The sequence below is a fragment of the Ixodes scapularis genome, unplaced genomic scaffold (genome assembly GCF_016920785.2).
Source record: "Ixodes scapularis isolate PalLabHiFi unplaced genomic scaffold, ASM1692078v2 PGA_scaffold13__105_contigs__length_92229423, whole genome shotgun sequence".
Taxonomy (NCBI): domain Eukaryota; kingdom Metazoa; phylum Arthropoda; class Arachnida; order Ixodida; family Ixodidae; genus Ixodes; species Ixodes scapularis.
In genome coordinates, this window is record NW_024609839.1 from 77,331,370 (window position 1) to 77,350,959 (window position 19,590).

The 19,590-nt window shown below is 47.0% G+C and overlaps 1 protein-coding gene across 1 annotated transcript; it reads left to right on the top strand.

Annotated features, from left to right (window-relative positions):
* The first annotated feature begins 3,493 nt into the window (after positions 1-3,493).
* On the top strand, positions 3,494-18,340 carry LOC121835463 (structural maintenance of chromosomes protein 3-like). The gene is made up of 11 exons (XM_042289686.1): positions 3,494-3,690; positions 3,910-3,985; positions 4,064-4,102; positions 5,399-5,532; positions 6,524-6,603; positions 7,950-8,028; positions 8,859-9,091; positions 11,613-11,673; positions 12,976-13,056; positions 14,640-14,926; positions 18,175-18,340. The coding sequence occupies exons 1-11, from the start codon at positions 3,676-3,678 to the stop codon at positions 18,338-18,340; spliced, it is 1,251 nt and encodes a 416-aa protein (XP_042145620.1). The 5' UTR covers positions 3,494-3,675.
* The last annotated feature ends 1,250 nt before the right edge of the window (positions 18,341-19,590 follow it).

Consider the following 19,590-nt stretch of genomic DNA (forward strand, 5'->3'; position numbering starts at 1 on the left):
GACATATTTTCATTCTTTAACAGACATGTCGTTTTGTAACCATTACATTGCTATGAACTTCGTCAACTGCGGCCAAGTTGTTTCGTTCTTTGTAAAAAATAAATTTTCAATTTTATGATATGGTGACAGTGATCTGGTTTAGAAGCACTGGGAGATTCAAGCCAAGTGAGCCCGTACCCTACGTGTATAACAATACCAGGTTCGATTCAATATATATGGTGCCCTTTCGTCTGGCTTGTAAGGGGTCGCCCCAAGTCCTGATTTAGAGTTGCTTCTTATTTACTGCACTTTGTTTGCGCAGTCATCATCCTTTATGGCTCATGCATGCAGGATTGTATGACCCGGCAACGGCTCATTCGATATACCTGCACCCAGTGTGTGGACTTTAAAGGGATACTTCAACCAAATTTGAAATATTCCCGTCGTGTTCAAAAATAGGTTGAATTTGATCCACAATATCCGTAAATGAATATCGCGCGTTTGTATTTTGAGCCTGGTTGGTGTATTTTTCGTTATAAACGGCCCACTCTGGCAAGCACTCGGAGAAGGCCCAGCGGAGACCACGTGACATCCAACGCAATCGTGACGTAGGTCGTCTCAAGACGTTCAAAGCTACGGCGAGGCTGACGTCGAGAGGATGGCCTAGTCGTTCCAGCCACCGAAGCGACTGCTTTTGTACGAATTTTGAGTGACGGGTTAATCTTCTGTAATCTTGTAGGGGGACAATAGCGACTTCTGCGACACACAAAAGGCATTCTCGGGAAGAGGGGAATTCCCCTTGCCCCTCTTCTCTCGTCGTGGCCGGAGACGAGACAACTGAGACAACCTCCGTCACTAGCTGTCAAGGTTCCTAGACGGGCATTACAAGCGAGGCGTTAGCGACATCCACCAGGTGCTCTTTGCTAATCGTTTAATTCGTTTTAAAATTCCTTTTCGTGACTTTTTTAACAAGATATTGGTATGTTCGATGTGATGCTGCTTTTTTGAACACATATAGACCAAAAAATGAGCGCCGAAATTTCGTTGTAGTATCCCTTTAAGTGCATTACCTAAAATACTAGTTTTTGGAAGGTTTAGAATAATTGTACTTGAAGTACATTCTCTGAGCATCACTTGTACTATTTATATTTTTTCCTTGTACTTTCCAAGGAAAGTACAACTCTTGACGTCAAAGTAAATTCCCCAAATTTTATCTTGTTAAATTTGTATCACAAAGTTATGCTTTGTCAACGCTGAAGCCGCTTGACTTTATCCAGTATTCGTCAAAATTTCCGGAAACAAATAATGTATATCTTTTATCAAAGAAGAAACAAAAAAAAAAAATTTATAGGGGTACGAAAATAGAAAGATTGTGTTCAAAAGTACCTGTACTTTACTTTCTTACGTCAAGTGCATTGCGCCCGGTGTACTTACTCTACTATTTATTACTCGTCGCTCCAATTTTTGTGAAAATCCTTAAACATGCCTCCGCGAACAACTGTAACCTAAACTGCGGATTTTTTTTTTTTTTTTTGTCGAAAAGGTTTAGTATTGCTTTTAAAATAATACTACGCGCAGAAACTTTTATTGCCTTCCAAATTAAACAAAGTTTGTGTCTTTATCGTGTACGAGTACTGAGAAATTTTTGCATTGCGTTATCTTTACACCTTTCTTTTAGCCAGAATACATTCTGCACCGGTTTTGAGTTTTAAGCCTCCAAATATGCCAAAAAAGAGCAAATGCCGATGGTTTTATTCTTTTAAAGTTTTTATTGAGTTTTTCAAGTTTTTATTGAAAATTAACACCGAAGTAAACAACAGCATCCCACACCAGCATGGAAAATTCAGCACGTGTCCTAGATGTCTTTGCTATGTGGAAGTTGCCTTGCTTGCACGAATGCAGTCACGCTAACATTCATGGAGAAGGGGAATAAGAGGGGCAAAGGACAAACACAAACCTCCGAAAAATCCGCCTGGTCCGGATATCGAATCCGGGACCTCTCCATACAGGTGTAGTTGTAATCGGTCGCTCACCAGTCAACTAGCTGTGTTTGGAGGTTTGTGTTCGTCCTTTGTCCCTCTTATTCCCCTTCTCCAAGGATTACTTTCATCATTCTTGTCCAGCTCACTTGCACCTTTGCATTATAATTGCAACCATAAATTGCAAGCTTCACCCTTGTTGGTGTTAGACTGGTGGCAGCTGATGAAACCCGTTTGCTCTACTGACGTCTAACCCCTGGTTAGCTCAGTTGGTAGGGCGCTCCACCTGTAATGGAGAGGTCCCGGGCTCGATACCCGGACCAGGAGGATTTTCATTATATTATAATAATATTATATAATAAATAATACTGTAGTATATAATATATACTATAATATAGCGCTCAGAACCCGCTTGCGTGGAATGGAGGTTTGTTGAGACGTTTCGTGCTAGACGTCCCAAGAACTGCCCCGGACGTTGAATAGAGGTCGTGGAATGTCGAGGATGTCAAGGTAAAGCGCGGACGCTTTCAGGAAGTCTCACAGTTGACGTGGAAATAACCTCTCGAAGGAAACATAGAACAGACATCAATTAAAATCGGTGACGTCAAGGTGTAGCTCAGGACATTGTTGGGACGTATACTGCTCGACTTTCAAAGAACTTCCTGAAGAAAACGTAAAACTGGCGTCGATTAATAGAACGTTTTTGTGAACCGCGTTTAGTATCCCTACTATCCCTCCCTCCTCCTCCTCCTCTCTCCCTCCCCTCCCTCCTCCTCCTCCTCCTCCTCCTCCTCCTCCTCCCCCCCCCCCCCCCCCCCCCCCCCCCCTTCCCACGGCTGCCCTCTGCATCGAGAATCTGCTATGTCCGCTACTGCGGCTGCGCGCCGATGGCATATCCGGGTATCGTAGAGGGACGGCGAAAGCGATCCACGAAAACTCCCTTATGTCGATGACGTCAAGGTGGTGCTCTGGACATTTTTGCGACATCTCGTGCTGAACGTTCAAAAAACTTACAGTCGTCACATCGTCGCGCGTTTGACGTTGTCGGAACCTTTCATGCGGACATACCACTGTAAGGACCAGGTCGCCGACGTCTAGGACCTGACTTGATGACATCTCGAAGTCCTGTGCTGCCTGGGCTCCTGCACCTCGCATGATTGTTCGCCCCCAAATGCACCCACGTGCGTTTGTTTCCCTTCGCCCAGAGCCTCTGCCTTCACCCAATGACGGCGCGAGCTTGGCCAGCTTGGCTGCCTCGTCACCCTTTGATTGACGTGCCAGGCCTCTTTACGTTTCGATGTGCCAAATACGGATTTTAGGACACTTGCTCGCCGTATATTTCGCTCTCCTTTTTACTTGGGATCAGAAAATTACGCTCCGCCGTGTTTGCGGCGGTTTGCGGTGGCCCACTTTACGGCGGCGGCGGCGGCGGCATAAAAACGCACGGCGACGGCGACGGCGTGCGGCGCAGTCGACGTCTTTCCAGCGCGTTCCAGTTACAGTTCTACGGTCCTGCGAGGTCAAAGGTAGTGACGTCATGCAAGCAGTCCCTGAAAGTGTTGAATAAACGAACGCACCAGCTAACCGTTGAAAATTTGGATTTGAGCGCGAATTCGTTTCAACCTTTCAACGGTTTCAGTCACTGATCTCTATTGTGGAGATCAGTGGTTTCACTCTTTCATTGCTTCTGCTTAGGTTGACAGGTAATCACGACAGAATGCATATCGAACAGGTAAGTTGAGGCAGTTCACCTTACAAGCTAACTTGGCCTGCGCGCTTTTATTTATTTAACGAACTCTCCACGGCTTGCCGCACTTTTCAAACTCGACAAACTGGCAGTTCGAATCAAGTCAAATCAAATCGCATTCTGTAACATCCTAAGTGGTCTTATATCACTTAAGATCAAAGATCGTACTAGACCGATTTGCTGTAGCGAGCTGTTATCCCCTAGATCACCTTGGAGGGCTTCCTCAGCTACAAGAACAAGACTGTACTGGACCAACTTTCACCGCGCATTAATGTCATCAGTAAGTACGGAAACGCACGTTACCCGGATCATGAAATGCTTGAAAGCGTATGTCTAATAACAGGATTTCTTTGTCCAGTTGGAGAGAATGGCTCTGGAAAAAGCAACCTGCTGTATGGTACGTCGAGCGTTTCATACTTTACCGGTCGGTTTGATTTAATCTGCGCAAATAGAGTACTGACAGGATAAGAAGAGCAGGGCGATCTCTTTCGAACACCCGGCCTCCAGCATGCGCTGGTTGCCTTCCACCATGCTTTGCGTGCACGCTCGAGGCTCGTGAGACGCTGAAGCATTGTCGAAGGTAGGAAGCTGGCGCTGTAGGTGAGACAACTGAAATTCTTCCCGGCAGTTCTCATTCTCAGAGGCTATTGCGTAGCACAGCTAGCATTGAGGTGTACCCACTATCGGAGCCAATAAGAGCTCGGCATTCTGACGTCGGTGCAACCACCGCGCAAGAAGCAGACAAGCTCGCACTCGACATATTAGCGCCGCACTTTCGGGTGCAACTGAAAGGGGCGAAAGCTGCGGCCCCATGATCCAATTAGAGTGACGAAGCGAATCACGGGACAATTCTGTACAGGAGGAGTGGGCTGGGGGGCACATTGTCACGTGCTTCGCCGCAACGCGCTGATTGGTTCACCACAGGCACGTAGCCAGGATTTTGTTTCGGGGGGGGGGGGGGGGGGGGAACCTGCCCATGACAAAATGCTGTATGAGGGGGAGGGGGGAGAGGAGGTCCGAGCAAAGTGGAAGATTTCGGGGGAGGGGGGGGGGCGGGCCCCATGGGCTCCCCCCCCCCCCCCCCTTGGTAGGTGCCTGGTTCACTGAGACCGTAGCTTTCATCATTGGCCAAGTTATACCGAAAAGAGTATACATGTCTACCCTGATCATTTAGGGATTTTTTCTCTCAGTATTTACAGTGCCAGTCTCCTGGGATTCCCCCGAGAACAGTTCGTCTATGCTCTGGTAGAAAAGAAAATCGCATAATAAACTATGCATTGCCGGTAGCCCAGTTATGCAACAATGTAGCACTACAGTTTGGGACCATAGTCCAAAGCTTCAGAACTGTATGTCATCCGATTCAAAAGTTATAAACTCTTTTCACAAATTTTAGACAAAAAAATTTGACCCATTGCTGGCAGCAGGCACTTATTTAATTGAAAATTTTCAGAATCGTTTATATGATTTCTGATTCAGATAACAATAAATATCTTGAAGCTTTGGCACCTGGCCCAACCGCTAGCCCCTACATTCGGGTGGAGACTGAGCACTTGGTGACACATTATTCATTCTTGCAATCCGGAATATGCGGTTGTCTTTTCAACCAGACACCGGCAGATTAAAAACCGGCCCTCCAAAATCTACATCAAGTGCTTTGGTGTAGAAGCGTCGTCTGTGTCTGCCCATCTTCCAGCCATCGAGACCTTGGTGTCCCAAGAGGCCGACTCGCTGACTCAGCAACAGCGAGCCAAACTGCTCAGCGAAGGAAGGCAGAGAAGCGGCGCGATGGTGGCAGTGCGGTTGAACAATGCCCTCAGACGCTGTGCAGTAAGCGGCGCTACTTTTCACCTGTCTGCGAAAGTCCGAAGCATTTGCTCGGCGCCATCTTTTCGACGCGATCCGGAGGACGACGGACCAAGCTCTTTTGATGTCTCGAGAAATAACTGGCATAAAGATTTGCAGCAACTTTTAATCTTCCAAGTCCTAGCAATGGATGTAGTATTTAAGGTGAGATCGTTTAAAAGTGTTAATAAGACAGTCATTTCAGGAAAGAAGAACCTACATTTTTTTATAAATTTTACCGCTAAGCTTATTGGAAAAACCGACTTGGTGCATAGGCCACGTGACGTTAATTTCCCCAGTAGGTGTAGCGCTAAAGGGCACTCAAGTGAATTCTGACATTGCTATCTACAGTCATAATTCAATCTGTGGGACAATCTATCATAAAAAACTCGAAATTACTTTCAAGGGCAGCCGATTTCCCTATTCAAAATCCAATCGAAGATCGTGCCACACCCCTTTTTCTGCGCTGTAGCGCAGAACAACAGAGGGTGCCGCCAGACGGGAAGGCAACAGGAGAGGGCACGCGGCAGCCAATCACGGGTGACGGCCTTTCTACGGACATAATTTTCGAATATGCGCGCCTTCGAAAAATTGGTCCGCCTGGAAGCTGTCCCTTGTGATTGGCTGTGGTGTGCCCTTCCCTGCTGCCTTCCCGTTCGGTGGCGCCGCCTGGTGTTCTGCGCCACGATGCAGAAAGAGGGGTGTGGCACAATCTTTGATTGGACTTTTAACAAAATAAACCTTCCACAAACAAAAAAGAAATAGTGCATGTTGATATTTACATTGTGAGAGTACTTGTGAGTTGAGAGGAAGCGATTACAAAGCGTGTTTTTATTTCGAGAGGTCGCACTCGAGAAAAGAGTATGTTTTGGAAGAGGGGCTGCTGGCACTAATGAATGGAATGCAGGTCCTTCTTTGCTTCCACCGAAGCGTCTTGACAGCGTTTGATTTCACCAACAACTTCGGTATGTTGCAGCTTCCTCGTGACGTCATCGACATCACAAGGACCCTGACGCAGTCCCACACCATCCTCAAACTGAATTCAACAATTGTCAGGTAGGGCCTACTGTTTCCCGCAGTTGCATTGACTTATTCTCTGCCCAAATTATCTCTTTGTGTTTGCCACCGTAAAGTCTATAACAGCACGCAATGTCGGTGCTCATGCCTGATATGTTGCACCAAGGTGGTGACATGAAAGACTCGAAGAAAAACTGTGCACAACTAAGTAGGGACAGAAAGGAGCTTTTCGCCCGCGTGTAGTTGTGCACTGTTCTTCACCGCGTCTTTAAAGGGACCTTGAAGACGATTTGGAAGTGTAGCTTAACATTGAAGTAGAAGTCATGTATTGCAGGTGACGTTGACGAAGTTTTAGCCTGATGTGCTTCCGCCCCGCACAAATTAATTTAACAGATCCCGCAAAAATCACGCCAAGACCGATGACAGTGACGCGCTAAATTGCGAGAAAATGCAGCTTTTGAGTCACATGGACCGTGACACCAAATGAGGCTCGTCGAGCGATTGGTCAATGTGAACGGAGTCCGCTTGTTCTCGATTGCGAGTTTCCAGTACTCCAAGTCCACGTCAAAAAGGCTTTGGTCAGACCTGTGACCCTATTTGTGGAATTTTCCATCCTAAGTTTGGTTCTAGATTTTGTAAGCCTAACGGACCTCAGCAATGCTAGGAGCCATCCCAGCCAATCCACTACCGCGCATGTATCATGTGAGCGTGCGTCTCATAGGTCACTGCACCTCTTCCGAAGTTCATAGGACGCTCCCACGGCGTTAAATTGGTGTCAGTGGCCTGTAGGTGTCCTCTGCGAATCATCATAAGGAGAAGCAGAGCGTAGTGAGAGCTACGGGTGGCCTTGTTACTCAATTCCTGTTGCTTAGACGACACTTTTGATTTCTTCCTTGATCCCTGTACCTTCTAGTGTCTACTTTATGAGCCTGCGGAACGTTTCTCGTTTTCCTGTCGTACACAAATAAAGCGTTCTAATCATTTTCCAGTTTTTTAGAGGGCAGCTCTTAGGCGCCCGTTTCCGGGTTTCGCGGCATCGGCATGATTGTGCTAAATTTAAGCGGGAAAATTGACATCACGTGACTCAACACCAATTCAATTCCCCGCTAAGGTTTAGCGGGGAAATTCAGTTTCTCAGCTCGATTTAACGGGAAAATTGACATCACCTGGCGTCAATTTTTCAGCTAAATTCAGTGGGGAAACTGGGAGAAGGGATGGGTATGGAGGAGGAGGATGGGAGGGTATGCAGGAGGACGGTGAGGGGAGGGTATGGAGAAGAAGGAGGAGGGAAACACCCTCCCTTCTTTTTCCTCAAGAGCTCTGCTCTAATTTCGCATTACAGGGATTTGGAAAAGTCTTTCATTTTTTTATTATCTTTCCTACAGTAAGAGTGAAGTGGTGGAGTACCTGCACACCGCTGGATTCTCGAGCGAGAACAAGTTCCACATTGTGAGGCAAGGGCAGGTGAGGTTTCACGCTAAAATTTTCTGGAGGAATTAGTTTCGTCTAAGGTGAGTTTTCAAGTATGGTGTTTTCCGGTGTATAAGTCGCAGCGTTTCTTAAAGTTTTTGTGGGCCTGTCTTGCACAGCAGTGTTGCCAGTCGCGATCCTGGCGGCGTCTCAACAGCTGTAGTGCACGTGGCAGACGCCTGTTCTGCTGCAGGTCGCCCTCCAGCTTGGCAGTCCACGGAAGCCTCGGCAGCCAAAAGTTGCGACGCCGTGATGACAGCGACACCCGCGTTCGCCCGTGCCACTCGCAGCTTCTTGTTAGCATTTCTGCGACCGACCGCCAGGATTGCGACATGCGACAGCATGACACTCCGGCTCCTGTGACGTCATTTGTTGCCGCTTCGGCACCACTTTTGATGTATGGGCAGCACAGGACGCTAAACACCAGTCGGAGACGCCCTCCAGACACCATACCATGACGTTTTGTTGCTCGTGTTGCAGCATGTTCGTTACTGACAGTCCAGAAAAACATGATTTTTAAACACCGTTTATAATATGCAGACACAAGATTTCACCGCTTAGGAATCAATGTTCTTGCGGTTTAATGAACATGATAGAATTAAAATTTGGCAGATACACTGTCTTTTCAAGACCCTGGTGGGTTCACACACCTGCAACTAATTATAAGCGCATGCCTTAAAACCTCCCAAACTTTATTGCGACAAGACAACACTGCTGCCATCTAATGTCTACCGGAAAAAAACAACCAAGTTCTTACCGCAAACCACCTCCTTTACAAGTTCTCCTGCCCCGGTTTTGAACATTCACCGTGCTTCTCTTCTCAGCTCCAAGAAGTGGCGCACATGTCAGGAGAAGCTCTGATCCGGCTCATCGGTCAGTTTGCGGGCTCACACACATGGAGCATGGCGAGGAAGCTGAGCTTGGACTGCGCGCAGTACGGCGACCAAGACAAAAGCCGCGCGCTCGACTCCCTGGGAGAGTTGGAGCGGTCTATCGACAAGCTCAAACAGGAGAGGCAAAGTGCGTGCCTCTACCGCCGTTGTGAGCTCGAGTGCAAGTAAGAGGGCACCTCTCTTCCTTATGCTGGTAGGGTTTCGTGTTTTTGGTACATGAGGTGCTGTCAAAAGGTTTCGGCATTAGTCCCGTACGGAGCGCAAGTTTGTCTGCTTCTTTTGCAGCGGTTGGACGGACGTTAGAACGCTGAGTTGTGGTTGTCTTTGACGGAGAGATAGCAGGTAGACCTCAGTGTTAGCTGCCTTGAGGTCTACCCACTATCTTTCCAGTCGGAGCCAATCAGAGCTCAGCGTTCTGACGTCGTAGCAACCCCTGCTCAAGAAGCAGACGAACGTGCGCTTCGCATACACGACAAAGTAGCGGGTGTACCCGAAAAAAAGATAATTGTGTTTTTCTGCCCGCGTAAGTACAGTGGACTGTCGCTATTTCAAACTTCAGGAAGCCACGGATTTTGTTAGCATTACAGTGTAGACCGCATATAATGTGTGTCGCGGGAGTTGCGAAAATCCGCACTATAAGCGTTACCGCGCTATAACCAAAACATCAATTTTTCAGGCCAAAATACATGCCGTGAGACAACTTTGCTTTGTAAAAGAAATTATTTTTAGTGTTAGATGAAAAATAAAGCTTAGTTTGAGGAAAGTGTTTATTTCACCAGAATAGTACAGTTCTGTCTCAAGTGTGTCACACATTTTGAAAGAAATGAGCGGCTTTTGCCTGGCGCAGCCTTTTAACGGCGTCGCTGGTTGCGGACGGACGTTGCGAGCGTTCAGGATTGCTAACCCTAATCACTTTTCTCCGGTGATGAAAACGCGTGAAAATTCGCATCCTTCATACGGTACGCGCCAGTAATACCTTCAACTTGAGCACACGCATGAAATGCACCAAATAAGAAATCCGGGCGAAGTTCGAGGACACAAATGCTTAGAAATCACCACTGTAGTTGAAGTAAACAAACACAACGACACGGGCATTTCTGCCGTCTTGAGAGCGCTGCCACGACATCGCCGCACCGAGTAGGTGGATCTTCCCTTCTAGTACGTGCTGGGTTATCATAGTGACACACAACGAAAATTCACAGTCAAGGATAGCGCTTTTACGCAGAACAATAAGCTTCCACCAGACCACGCCGTCTACAACGACCATCACAACCGACGCCATGTTTGCAGATAGAAGAAGCCGAAGCCGGCCCGCGACCGGCATGCAACGCGCGCAAACACTTCTCCTCGACCTGCGATTGGTCTGTCATTGAGGTTGTTTTCCAACGCAGCGGAGGGACGCAGGCACGTGAACGACACGTGCGTGCGTCCCTCCGTCGCTATGGCATCTGAAGCCTCTCTCTTCGCTTCTCCCCGCTTCTTCGAGCAACCTCCTTGCCCCGCGAGTGCCGCTTGCGGCTAGCGCCGTCAGCGCCGTTATCTAGTGTCGCACAGCGAAGCGTGCTCGCTTTTCCGGTCGTCGGCGCGGTCGGCGGGCTGTTCCAGAAACCGCACTATAACCGGTATTTCCCTTCGCGCGCCTGCATTTTATGCGGTGTGTAATTACATGGAGTTCTATGGGAGGCGAACCGGTTGTTTAAAAAAACCGCATTATACCCGGTCCTGCAATATAAGCGGTTACGTTGTAAGTGGTCTATACTGTATCAGAAATTTATCTAAATATGATGAGAGATAAAGTTATTTGTTATACAGGTGGCTGCGCATACAAAGCAGATATTTGATGATTGCCTCTACTCAAGCATACAATCATGAGCAGGTATGCCACATGTGAAACATTGGTTAAATGAATGAGTTAAGTTTATTCATCCCTCAAAAATGTTGTCTATCGTGGACTGTTTTGGACAGCGCATGATACCTCAAAACAAAGTTAAGTTTGTTAGTTTAGCAAAAAAATTGTCTATGGTGGACTACTATACCAACGTTGACTATAAACCCTGTTGAGCATGCTTCTTACTCAGCTGCACTGCGGAGAAGCAACACCCGTGGAAGAAAAAGCTCCGCGGGTGTTGCTTCTCCACGGCACACGGGTGCTCGGTGAGATACCCACTCAACGGGGTCCGCGAGAACAAAAAGTATGAATTACACGAAAACACCATTCGAATTTAAGCGGCTTTTAAATACGTTAAAAACATAGCAGGACCACCAAAATTTAGAAATTTCTTAGAATTAACAAGAAGCATGAAATATTTGAGTTTGAATTATTGCGAGCCTACTTAAGCTATGCATCTCAGACAGCTCAAACTGCGTGAGAATGTGACTCTAGCAGTTAGGTTACAACACGGGAGTTTGAGAACATGTCGTTGCCTGGATAAAAGGTAGTGGAGAAGGATGAAAATAGATAAAAAGATAATTGAGAAAGACAACAGAGCAAGCAATGCTTAAAAATTGCTTGCTATGCACTATGTATGCTTTGTGTTACATTGACCGGCTTTTTTATGAGAGTCGAGCGTAACACTTTTCACATGAACACATTTTTTTCCAAAGGATGTCTGACTCTTTTTCGACACATGTACCACAAGATGCTCTTAGGGCTTTTAAACATTTTTCTTTTTTCCCTTTTGCTAGGACCATTAACTTGGTTATTCAAGAAAAGGACTTGGGGATACTCAAGAAAAGACTGTCAACTGTGAGTCTACCTTCTGTTGCTTTTAAATTTCTTGAAGCTTTCATTGAAAAGCTTCAGAATGCTAGTAGCTTGTCCAGTGTCTGCAACTTGGATGTCGAAGATGACACAACAAAAATTGACCTTCAGTGTTTCTTGGGGTTGCCATTCATAAATTATAAAAGTGAGAAGAAAGAATTTATCGGAGGACCCTGACCTGCCTGCTTCTCTTTGTGCTTTTTGAAACCCTGGAAAGTCCCGACTGGTTTCTGCTCGTCTGCTCACCCCTCATGCCATGTCAGATGATTCTGTCTCTTTTAAAACTTAGAAAGAAAGTAAATTTCGTACTCTTGTATGTAAAGGCTACGACACAATTTTGTGTGAAGGCTACCGCCCACCTTTCTTAAGTAAAAAAATAGCTTGTACCCCAAAGAAATGTAGTGTTTTTTTTTTTCACTGCGAAAATAAACTCTGCATTGTTGGACGCTCACTTTTTGACCAAATCTAGCGGTAGTGGTTCGAACCAGATACCAAAGTTTTGGAACTAACCGTTATCTCATTCAAAAGTTATAAGTGATTTTCTAAAACTTTCAATGGAAAAATGGGGGCTGTTTTCGGTAATTCTTTTTCGGTAACTGGCACTATTCAGCTTCATGTATTTGAGAGCTCAGTTGGCTGTTATTTTCCTAAGGGAAATTTGACAAAATCAATATGTTAACTTTTGATTGATATAATGGTTAATTATAAAACTTTAGCATCTGGTTTGAACCGCTAGCGCTACATTTGGACGCAAAAAGAGCGTTCGGCAGCGCATAGTTAAATTTGCGGCCAGAAAGACTACGTTTTTGAGGGAGGGTGGGGACCTGATGATCTTAGACGAGCCGGTGTTTTGCTAGGTTTGCTGGTTGGTGCACAATTACAGGTGGGGCGCTTTTCCACAGCTAGAGCCACTAAAAAGACTGCGCCTCAGAGTAGTGACACTCCTGCCATCTTGGTGCTTCAAACCAGAGTTGCCGGCTATCCAGAGCAATTCATCTGGAATCGCAGGAAATGCTTTTTCGTCTTCTAGGAAAGTTAAAACAGTTTGTGATTGAGTGAAATTATATCGCTCGAGCTTCCTCGTACCGCATTTAAAGGTCAGGGAGTCTCGTTTTCGAATTGTAATGGTCGGCAGTTGCACCCACTCTGCACCAAGCACCAAAATGGCGGCGTCTTCAAGAAAATCAAGGAATGGAGTGTCCATACCCTAAGCGTCACTTATATAGTGATGCTAGCCACGGCCGGTCAAGCGCAGCTTATCGAGGTCGTTTGATCCCCCGCCTTCAGATTGATGCAAAGGCCGAAGAGATCCTGCCCAAGTACCACACTGTCAAGGAGAACTACCTGCGCATTCACGGTGCAATCAAGGTAACGACGCTGCTTTGAAATGCGGCGGCATCTACTGGACCACCGAACCGCGAGATTGTGCATGTCGATCTGTCGCGGCTCGACAGCACGTTCGCTCGTCGGTCGAAAACCGGGGGAGGAGGGGAGCGCGTGACGAGGGAAAGGCACCTCGGTAGACATCTGAAGAGCACACTAAATATGCCGAAGCATCGTGTGCATCTGACGTCGCGTGAAACTACGAAAAGACGTGACACCGTGACGTCTCGCGACACATCGCGACATGACTGAGCACAAGCAACGTCTCGGATACTAACCTGGCAGTTTCAAGGTTCACATTCTTGCGAGTTTACAATGTCAGTCTATCAGTATTGGGACAAATTAGACCGGACAAGGGAGCTATGGAACGCCCGGTGTAATAAATAACTCAGAAAAGTATCCGAAAACATACAGGCTGTTATATTTTTGTTAGGGAACAAAGTGTGGCATTTGAGTAAATAATAGTTACTAGAAAAATTAGCTTTCGACTTTGCGGGTAGAGTGAAAGCGGCGACACCAGCAGGCGCCGTCTTGTACCACCTTAGAGGGTGGCCACTTACGATGAGGGAATCCGAAGGATTTGCAGAATTAGCGAGATCAAATCTATGCGTTAATGAGAAGTTATCTCTTTAAGGTTAGAATTGTTTCAGGCTCGCGGTGTAAGCATGGTGCATAACATACACGGAGATCGGAAGTGTTCTAAGGCCAACCGACGGAAGGTGTCGTTACATTCTCTCGTTTTAAAGGGCAACTTCGATCGAAAACTAAACCGAAATAAATGACTGGTATCGCTTTAGTGGCACCAAATATGATCGTAGACGAAATATTACATCAAAGTGAAGCTGCGTACTCCAAACCGATTTTAAAGATGCGACCTGCTGCTCTTTAGTGGGCGGCAAACGGGTTAGCTTTTAGTCAAGGAACACTGGCGCAGCACCCTTCGTGACGTCACGTCGCGGCCGTACGGCTGATGATCGATGTTGCAATCCCTCTAGCAGATAGTTCCGATTTTGCTGTAGACTCCCGAAACCAAATTTTGAGGCACGACGTTTATAAAACCACACATAATATCGAGAAGAAAAAAAAAAAAGTTGTAGTTCCGGGGCACTACTTTAACGTTCAAGGTGTTTTTTGGCTAAACATTAATCATATAGCTGGCAGCCTGAGGTAACCAAAAGCAAGAAGCTCGTGCAGCAATGTGCTGGTTACCTCCTCGACTGTATGTTAACAAATCATAAAAGAGAAAACCTAAATAACGAAATGATGATGATGATGATGAGCTTGTACAGGTGGAGCTGAAAACATAATCCAAAATTCAGAAATATTGACTGGAGTTGCCTTTTAAAGGCCTGTTCGTACGTACACCACGGCGCTATTAGTGCCAAAAATGGCGCCGCCCTTTCTAATGCAACACTGACTTCACGCTGTGTTATTGATAGTACAGTGCTGTTACAGCACTGCATCGGCGCTGAATTAGTGCTGTTCCTAGTTCCTAGTGGTTGCAGTGCAATCGATTGTACTCGAATGCAACTATGCGATCCAGCCTCTAACGCTGTCGCCGATTGCAGGAGCAAACACAGCGGCTCAGGGAGCTCAAGCAAGCCGCCCAGGCAAGGAAGTCGGCACTGTCCGAACTGGAGGAAGCTCTGCTCGCCTGCAAGGCGAAGATCATCAAGGAGAGGCTGTCCCGAGAGCGCTGCTTGGAGCAGGAAAGCGCCGCCAAAGAGGAACTCGCACTGCTTGCCGGGAAAGAGGCGGAGATTGCGCAGATGGAGGTGGCGCTTGGCAACCAGCTCGGCGAGGTACGCGAGGCGCTGAGCGACGTCGAAGAGGAACAGGCTCGCCTGAATCGCAGGTATTTGGACCCTCTTTGATGCGTGTGCTTTGGACACTGTTGGCCTCGTATAATGTCCAACCTTACTTCTAAATGCAATAGCATTTTGTTTGGCGGCCCCCTGGCAAATTCTCTTCTGTAACACGAAATGATTTGTTTCGGAGCTTCAGAGTTGGTTTACGTGCATTTAGTTCTCTACATTCTCCCATTTGTCTCTGTAATCATCCTATACCTCCCCTACCCTCCTCCCTGTGGGATCTGGTCCCCCATCACTTTTGCCGATCCTAAAAGGGTTCTTCGAAACCCCAGTGGTTGACAACCACTGCTCTAGTGAAACGTGGGCCAGGCCACCTCGTAGACGGTGCCGGCGTGTCTTCCCGTCACGAGAGATCACAAGACTTGACTCTGCGCATGCGGTGTCATACAAAGGACGGCGCGATACACGGTTGTCGCAGTGGATCAACGGGTGTCGCAGTTGGCTTCGCTCCATGATCAAAGTGAGATGCTCGCCGGAAGTACTCCGTTCTTCTTCGCAATATCTTGCAAGAGAAAGGAGCGGACCGAAGAACGGTAGTGTGCCGAGGCTTGGCACGTTTGTCGTGCCAAAGAGATGTTGGAAAAGGGAGAACGGCATTCTCCCTTCGAACGAGGCACGGCCCATGCCGTCCCTGCGACTATGCTACGTCTTTAGCGGGTAAAGGAGTAAAGTAGGGTTGTGCGAATATTCGAAATTTCGAATAGTAGTTCAGAATAATACACTATTCAATATTCGCTTCGAGAAGAACTGCACTATTCGCGTTTTTCGAAGTGTTGATTGCTGCGGGTTGGCCCCGTTGAGTGCGCTTCTTACCAAGCACCGGTGCGCTGAGGAGAAGCAAATCTCGCGGAAGCGAACTTCGCGGGTGTTGCTTCTCCGCAGCGCACCGGTGCTTGGTAAGAAGCGCACTCAACGGGGTAACCAGCCGCGATAAACTTTGAAAAAGTATGAATATCGTAATTGCGTGCTTGGAAGTAAAGCATACATTCAAGGCGGGATGGTGCACCTGTGCCGACTGTATTTGAAAATAAATGAAAACTTTGTGAATGTGTATATCTACATTGCAGTAAAAATTTTAAAATTAAAGCAGAGATGCCCTTACAACCTGCGTTCATCATGCACGATTCATTCTTTTTTTAACTCGAGATTAAAGAAATAATATTTTATATAGCGAGATTTGTAAATTAACTTTAGTTGGTATAGTTGGCCATCTCTACAGGATTCATTTCATGTCAAATTCGTCGTTTACTTGCCATCCCAAGACACCAGACCTTCTGTAGTCACAGTTCATAAATATAGATAGATTAAACTTAGCTTATAAATGAACAAGTGGAACAACCTTCACAAGTTTAGCTGGGTTTTCGTCTAAGCATTATGCAATGATAATGAAAGGCGTGGAAAAACTATTCGATATTCGAATCGAAAATATTCGGCCAAAACCACTATTCGCTTCGAATTCGCTTCGAACTCAAAATCCACTATTCGCACAAGACTAGAGTAAAGAAACAAAGCATCTTTGTTGGATGAGAATGTGTGGACATGGCGATGCTTAGTTACCTGCTACAGCGTTCTTTTATCGGCGGAATGCGAGCTTCATCGAACAAAAGCAATGCCATCACATTTTCACATAGAATTCGGCGAAGCACCGGAAAAACAGCCCAATTTTTTTATTGGCCCTTTACCAGAACTGGTAAAACGTTTGGTGTTGACTGAGGGTTGCGATCTGAATCTTGTCAGCCAAAACGTTTCAAGTCACATTGTATTTTCAGTGAGTAAACTCGTTTGATTTACCCGCAAACGTCTGCGTCGGTGGCAAAAAAAAATATTTGATGTACGTGTTTATACGGTGTAAGGGCCTTTGAGGTGCGGAGACAATGGTTTTTGCCTTAGACGGGAGGTTTAGCCAGCAAAGTGCCAGTGCTAGGCTGGGGTTTTTGACGTGCACCACGCAGTAGGTATACCACACGGTGGTATAACACTCGATTCAGATCGAAATGGGCAGGGGTGGGGATTGAACCCAGGGTCTCCGGGCTCTGCAACGCGGGCTTTCACTCCATGTGCTCCGAGCTGCAATGCGCCAACGCTCTTGACCAATGATTCCCCCTCTACATCGGTGCAGAAAAGTGCAGGGTGTACCCTGTGTGTTCGAGATCGGCTGTGCTTGTAAATTGAAAAATATTTGGCAGTCCTATGTTAAGTCACAGTACAGTCACAGCGATAAGCTTCAACACTTCGCGTCGAAGTCGTTTGGCATTGGCGTCGTGCTCACACACCGTGGGGTGCGTGGACAAAGGCGTTCGGAAAAAAATAAACATCTGACCATTTCGTTTCGAAAACTTTTCTTTCTCTTTTGTTCCGGGGCGTGGGAATGCTCGTCTCCCGGCAGGAGCTCTTGGCATCGACAGTGCTACGGCAACATTTTATTATTGGCTTTTTCTCGTTTCGAGAGAGCTCGTGCGGTGGGCATCGGGTACCACAAAAAGGCTTGAGGTAGTACACTACACTTATGAGTTCTGAATGCAAAAGCATGAATGTCGTTCTTGCGCGCATTCTTGGGAAGTGGCCGCGCCGCACTCCGGAGTATGCTCGAGCGGGCTCCCTCCAGGAGGCCCCGCCAGTTAAACGCTTCCTTTTCCTGGCGCGCTCTGGCACAGGCACGTAGTGCCATGGGGTGGTTTCCTCCCAAACTGACGCGCCTCGGCCAATGGGAGCCTCGTTCCTTGAAACTACGATGCGCACAAGCCAATGGGAGCCCTATCCATCAGATTTCGGCTTCACTTAGAGAGGGGAATTTAATTCTCGTTTGGCTTAACTTTTTGCGCGGCTTCAAAGCTGGGAGCCTTCAGATCACAGCTTCCCTTTGCTCATTGGTAGAGGGGAGTTTAGCTGACGTTTGGCGCGGCAGCTGATGACGTTGGCTCGCTCCTTGGGACAGTTAATGCTTTCGCATTAAAACCCAAAGTGTAGAGCAGGTCATTAACGCTGTGGCGTAACTCAATGGTGACGTCTCCGCTTCACGCACGGTGGACCCAGCTTCGATTCCCGCGGGCAGTGGGCGATTTGTTTTGAAGGTTTTGCACTATCAGCTACAGACGCCCTACATCGCCAACTACAAAATCAACACCTATGACGATAGACATCATTCCTAGTGGTGGAAAGGGCCCATAACAGCTATCGCAGGCTTGGTTTCTTGCCGCCTCATTCGACCGGTTTCGCCATTCCGTCGACGCAGGCTGGGAGAGATCGTCGAACAGCGAGACTCGGCACTGAAGCGACGAATTCGCGGCACGGTGTTCAGCACGACGCGCGAGCGCGACGCGTGGATCAAAGGCGAGCTAGAACAACTGGACAGGTGCATCCACGCTGCGCAACAACAGGTGAGGCCTTTTTGCATCTGAGGTTTGTTTCGGCAACTGCACGACATGCCTTGCTGAAGTCGCCTTCCTTGCATCGTCTCTTGTTTTCTAAAACGGGCACCAAAACAGGCCGAGAATTTGCAGTCGGAGATCGAAGGAGTTGCCGGCGAAAGAGCTCGCTGTATCTCGAGACTGCAGGCAAGCTTTGCATGTGCATGGATTGCTCTGTTTTGGTGGAATGCCCTTTTGTGACTGTTGCTTGGTTGTCTGGTGCACCTGCCACATATATTTTTGTGGGGCTTTTATGTCTAACCGGGGCTCTTTGTTTTCTTGGAGATATAACTTGCTCTAGGGAACTGCTGGGTCCCTGCTGGCATGAGAAATAGTGCTGTTATTAACGTGACACATTCTTTGGCTTGGTGTTCGGCATTTCGTGAAGCCCAAAAGCAAAGCCTGAATAGAAGCGTGGCCGCGAGGCTCGACACCGATTGGTTGACGGGTGAGAGAGGAGGGGCTAGGTGCTCGACACTGATTGGTTAATGGGGAGGTCATGTGACCAGAGGGGTAGGGGATGGGGAGATCGACCACTTGGTGCACTGAGGGAGAAGAGCTTGAGAGTATGGGAGGCTCTGGAAGATTGCCTAATGTACCAGCCTGATTAACGGTAGTAAATTCCTTCATTCTAGGAACAACTATCGAGCGAACACATTGCACGCGTTAAACTATCGGATGAAGAATGTCGTCATCGTAGGCGTCTGGAAACTTGGAGTATTGCTAAATGTTAATGATGCTGGCACGTTTTCTGTATGCAACACAATTGCCTAGCAATTTGCCATAAATTTTTACTGGTACGCACATTGCATGCTTGGCTTACAGACCCCAGCATCATGACATCTCAATTTATTCTTGATTGCACTGATTTTCGTTTGCGTTGGAAGATCAATCAGTCAGTCAACCATGAGTAATTTTTTTAAGATAATTGAGAGCAACCTTGTGATTCTGGCACTGCTGGACTCATGCAAACAGAGAAATAGTATGACTCTATACGCGATTGAATCACACTTTAGTGTATAGTAGTGTTTTTCAAATATTCTAATTTTCTAATTGTAGTTTCGAATAATATGCTATTCAATATTTGCTTGAAGTTTAACTGCAATATTCGTAATTTTCCAAGTGTTGATCACGGCAAGCGAACTCCGTTGAGCTCTTCGGAAGGAGCCAACCCTACAGGGCTAACCACCACGATGAACGCTTAAAAAAATACAAATTTAGGTAGTGCTTAAAAGGCCATG

Bases quoted from the DNA above. Each gene is read 5' to 3' on its own strand.
- LOC121835463 (XM_042289686.1), top strand. The intron at 4,103-5,398 runs GTACGTCGAGCG...CCCATCTTCCAG, and splicing joins AAAAAGCAACCTGCTGTATG to CCATCGAGACCTTGGTGTCC. The intron at 9,092-11,612 runs GTAAGAGGGCAC...CCCTTTTGCTAG, and splicing joins CGTTGTGAGCTCGAGTGCAA to GACCATTAACTTGGTTATTC.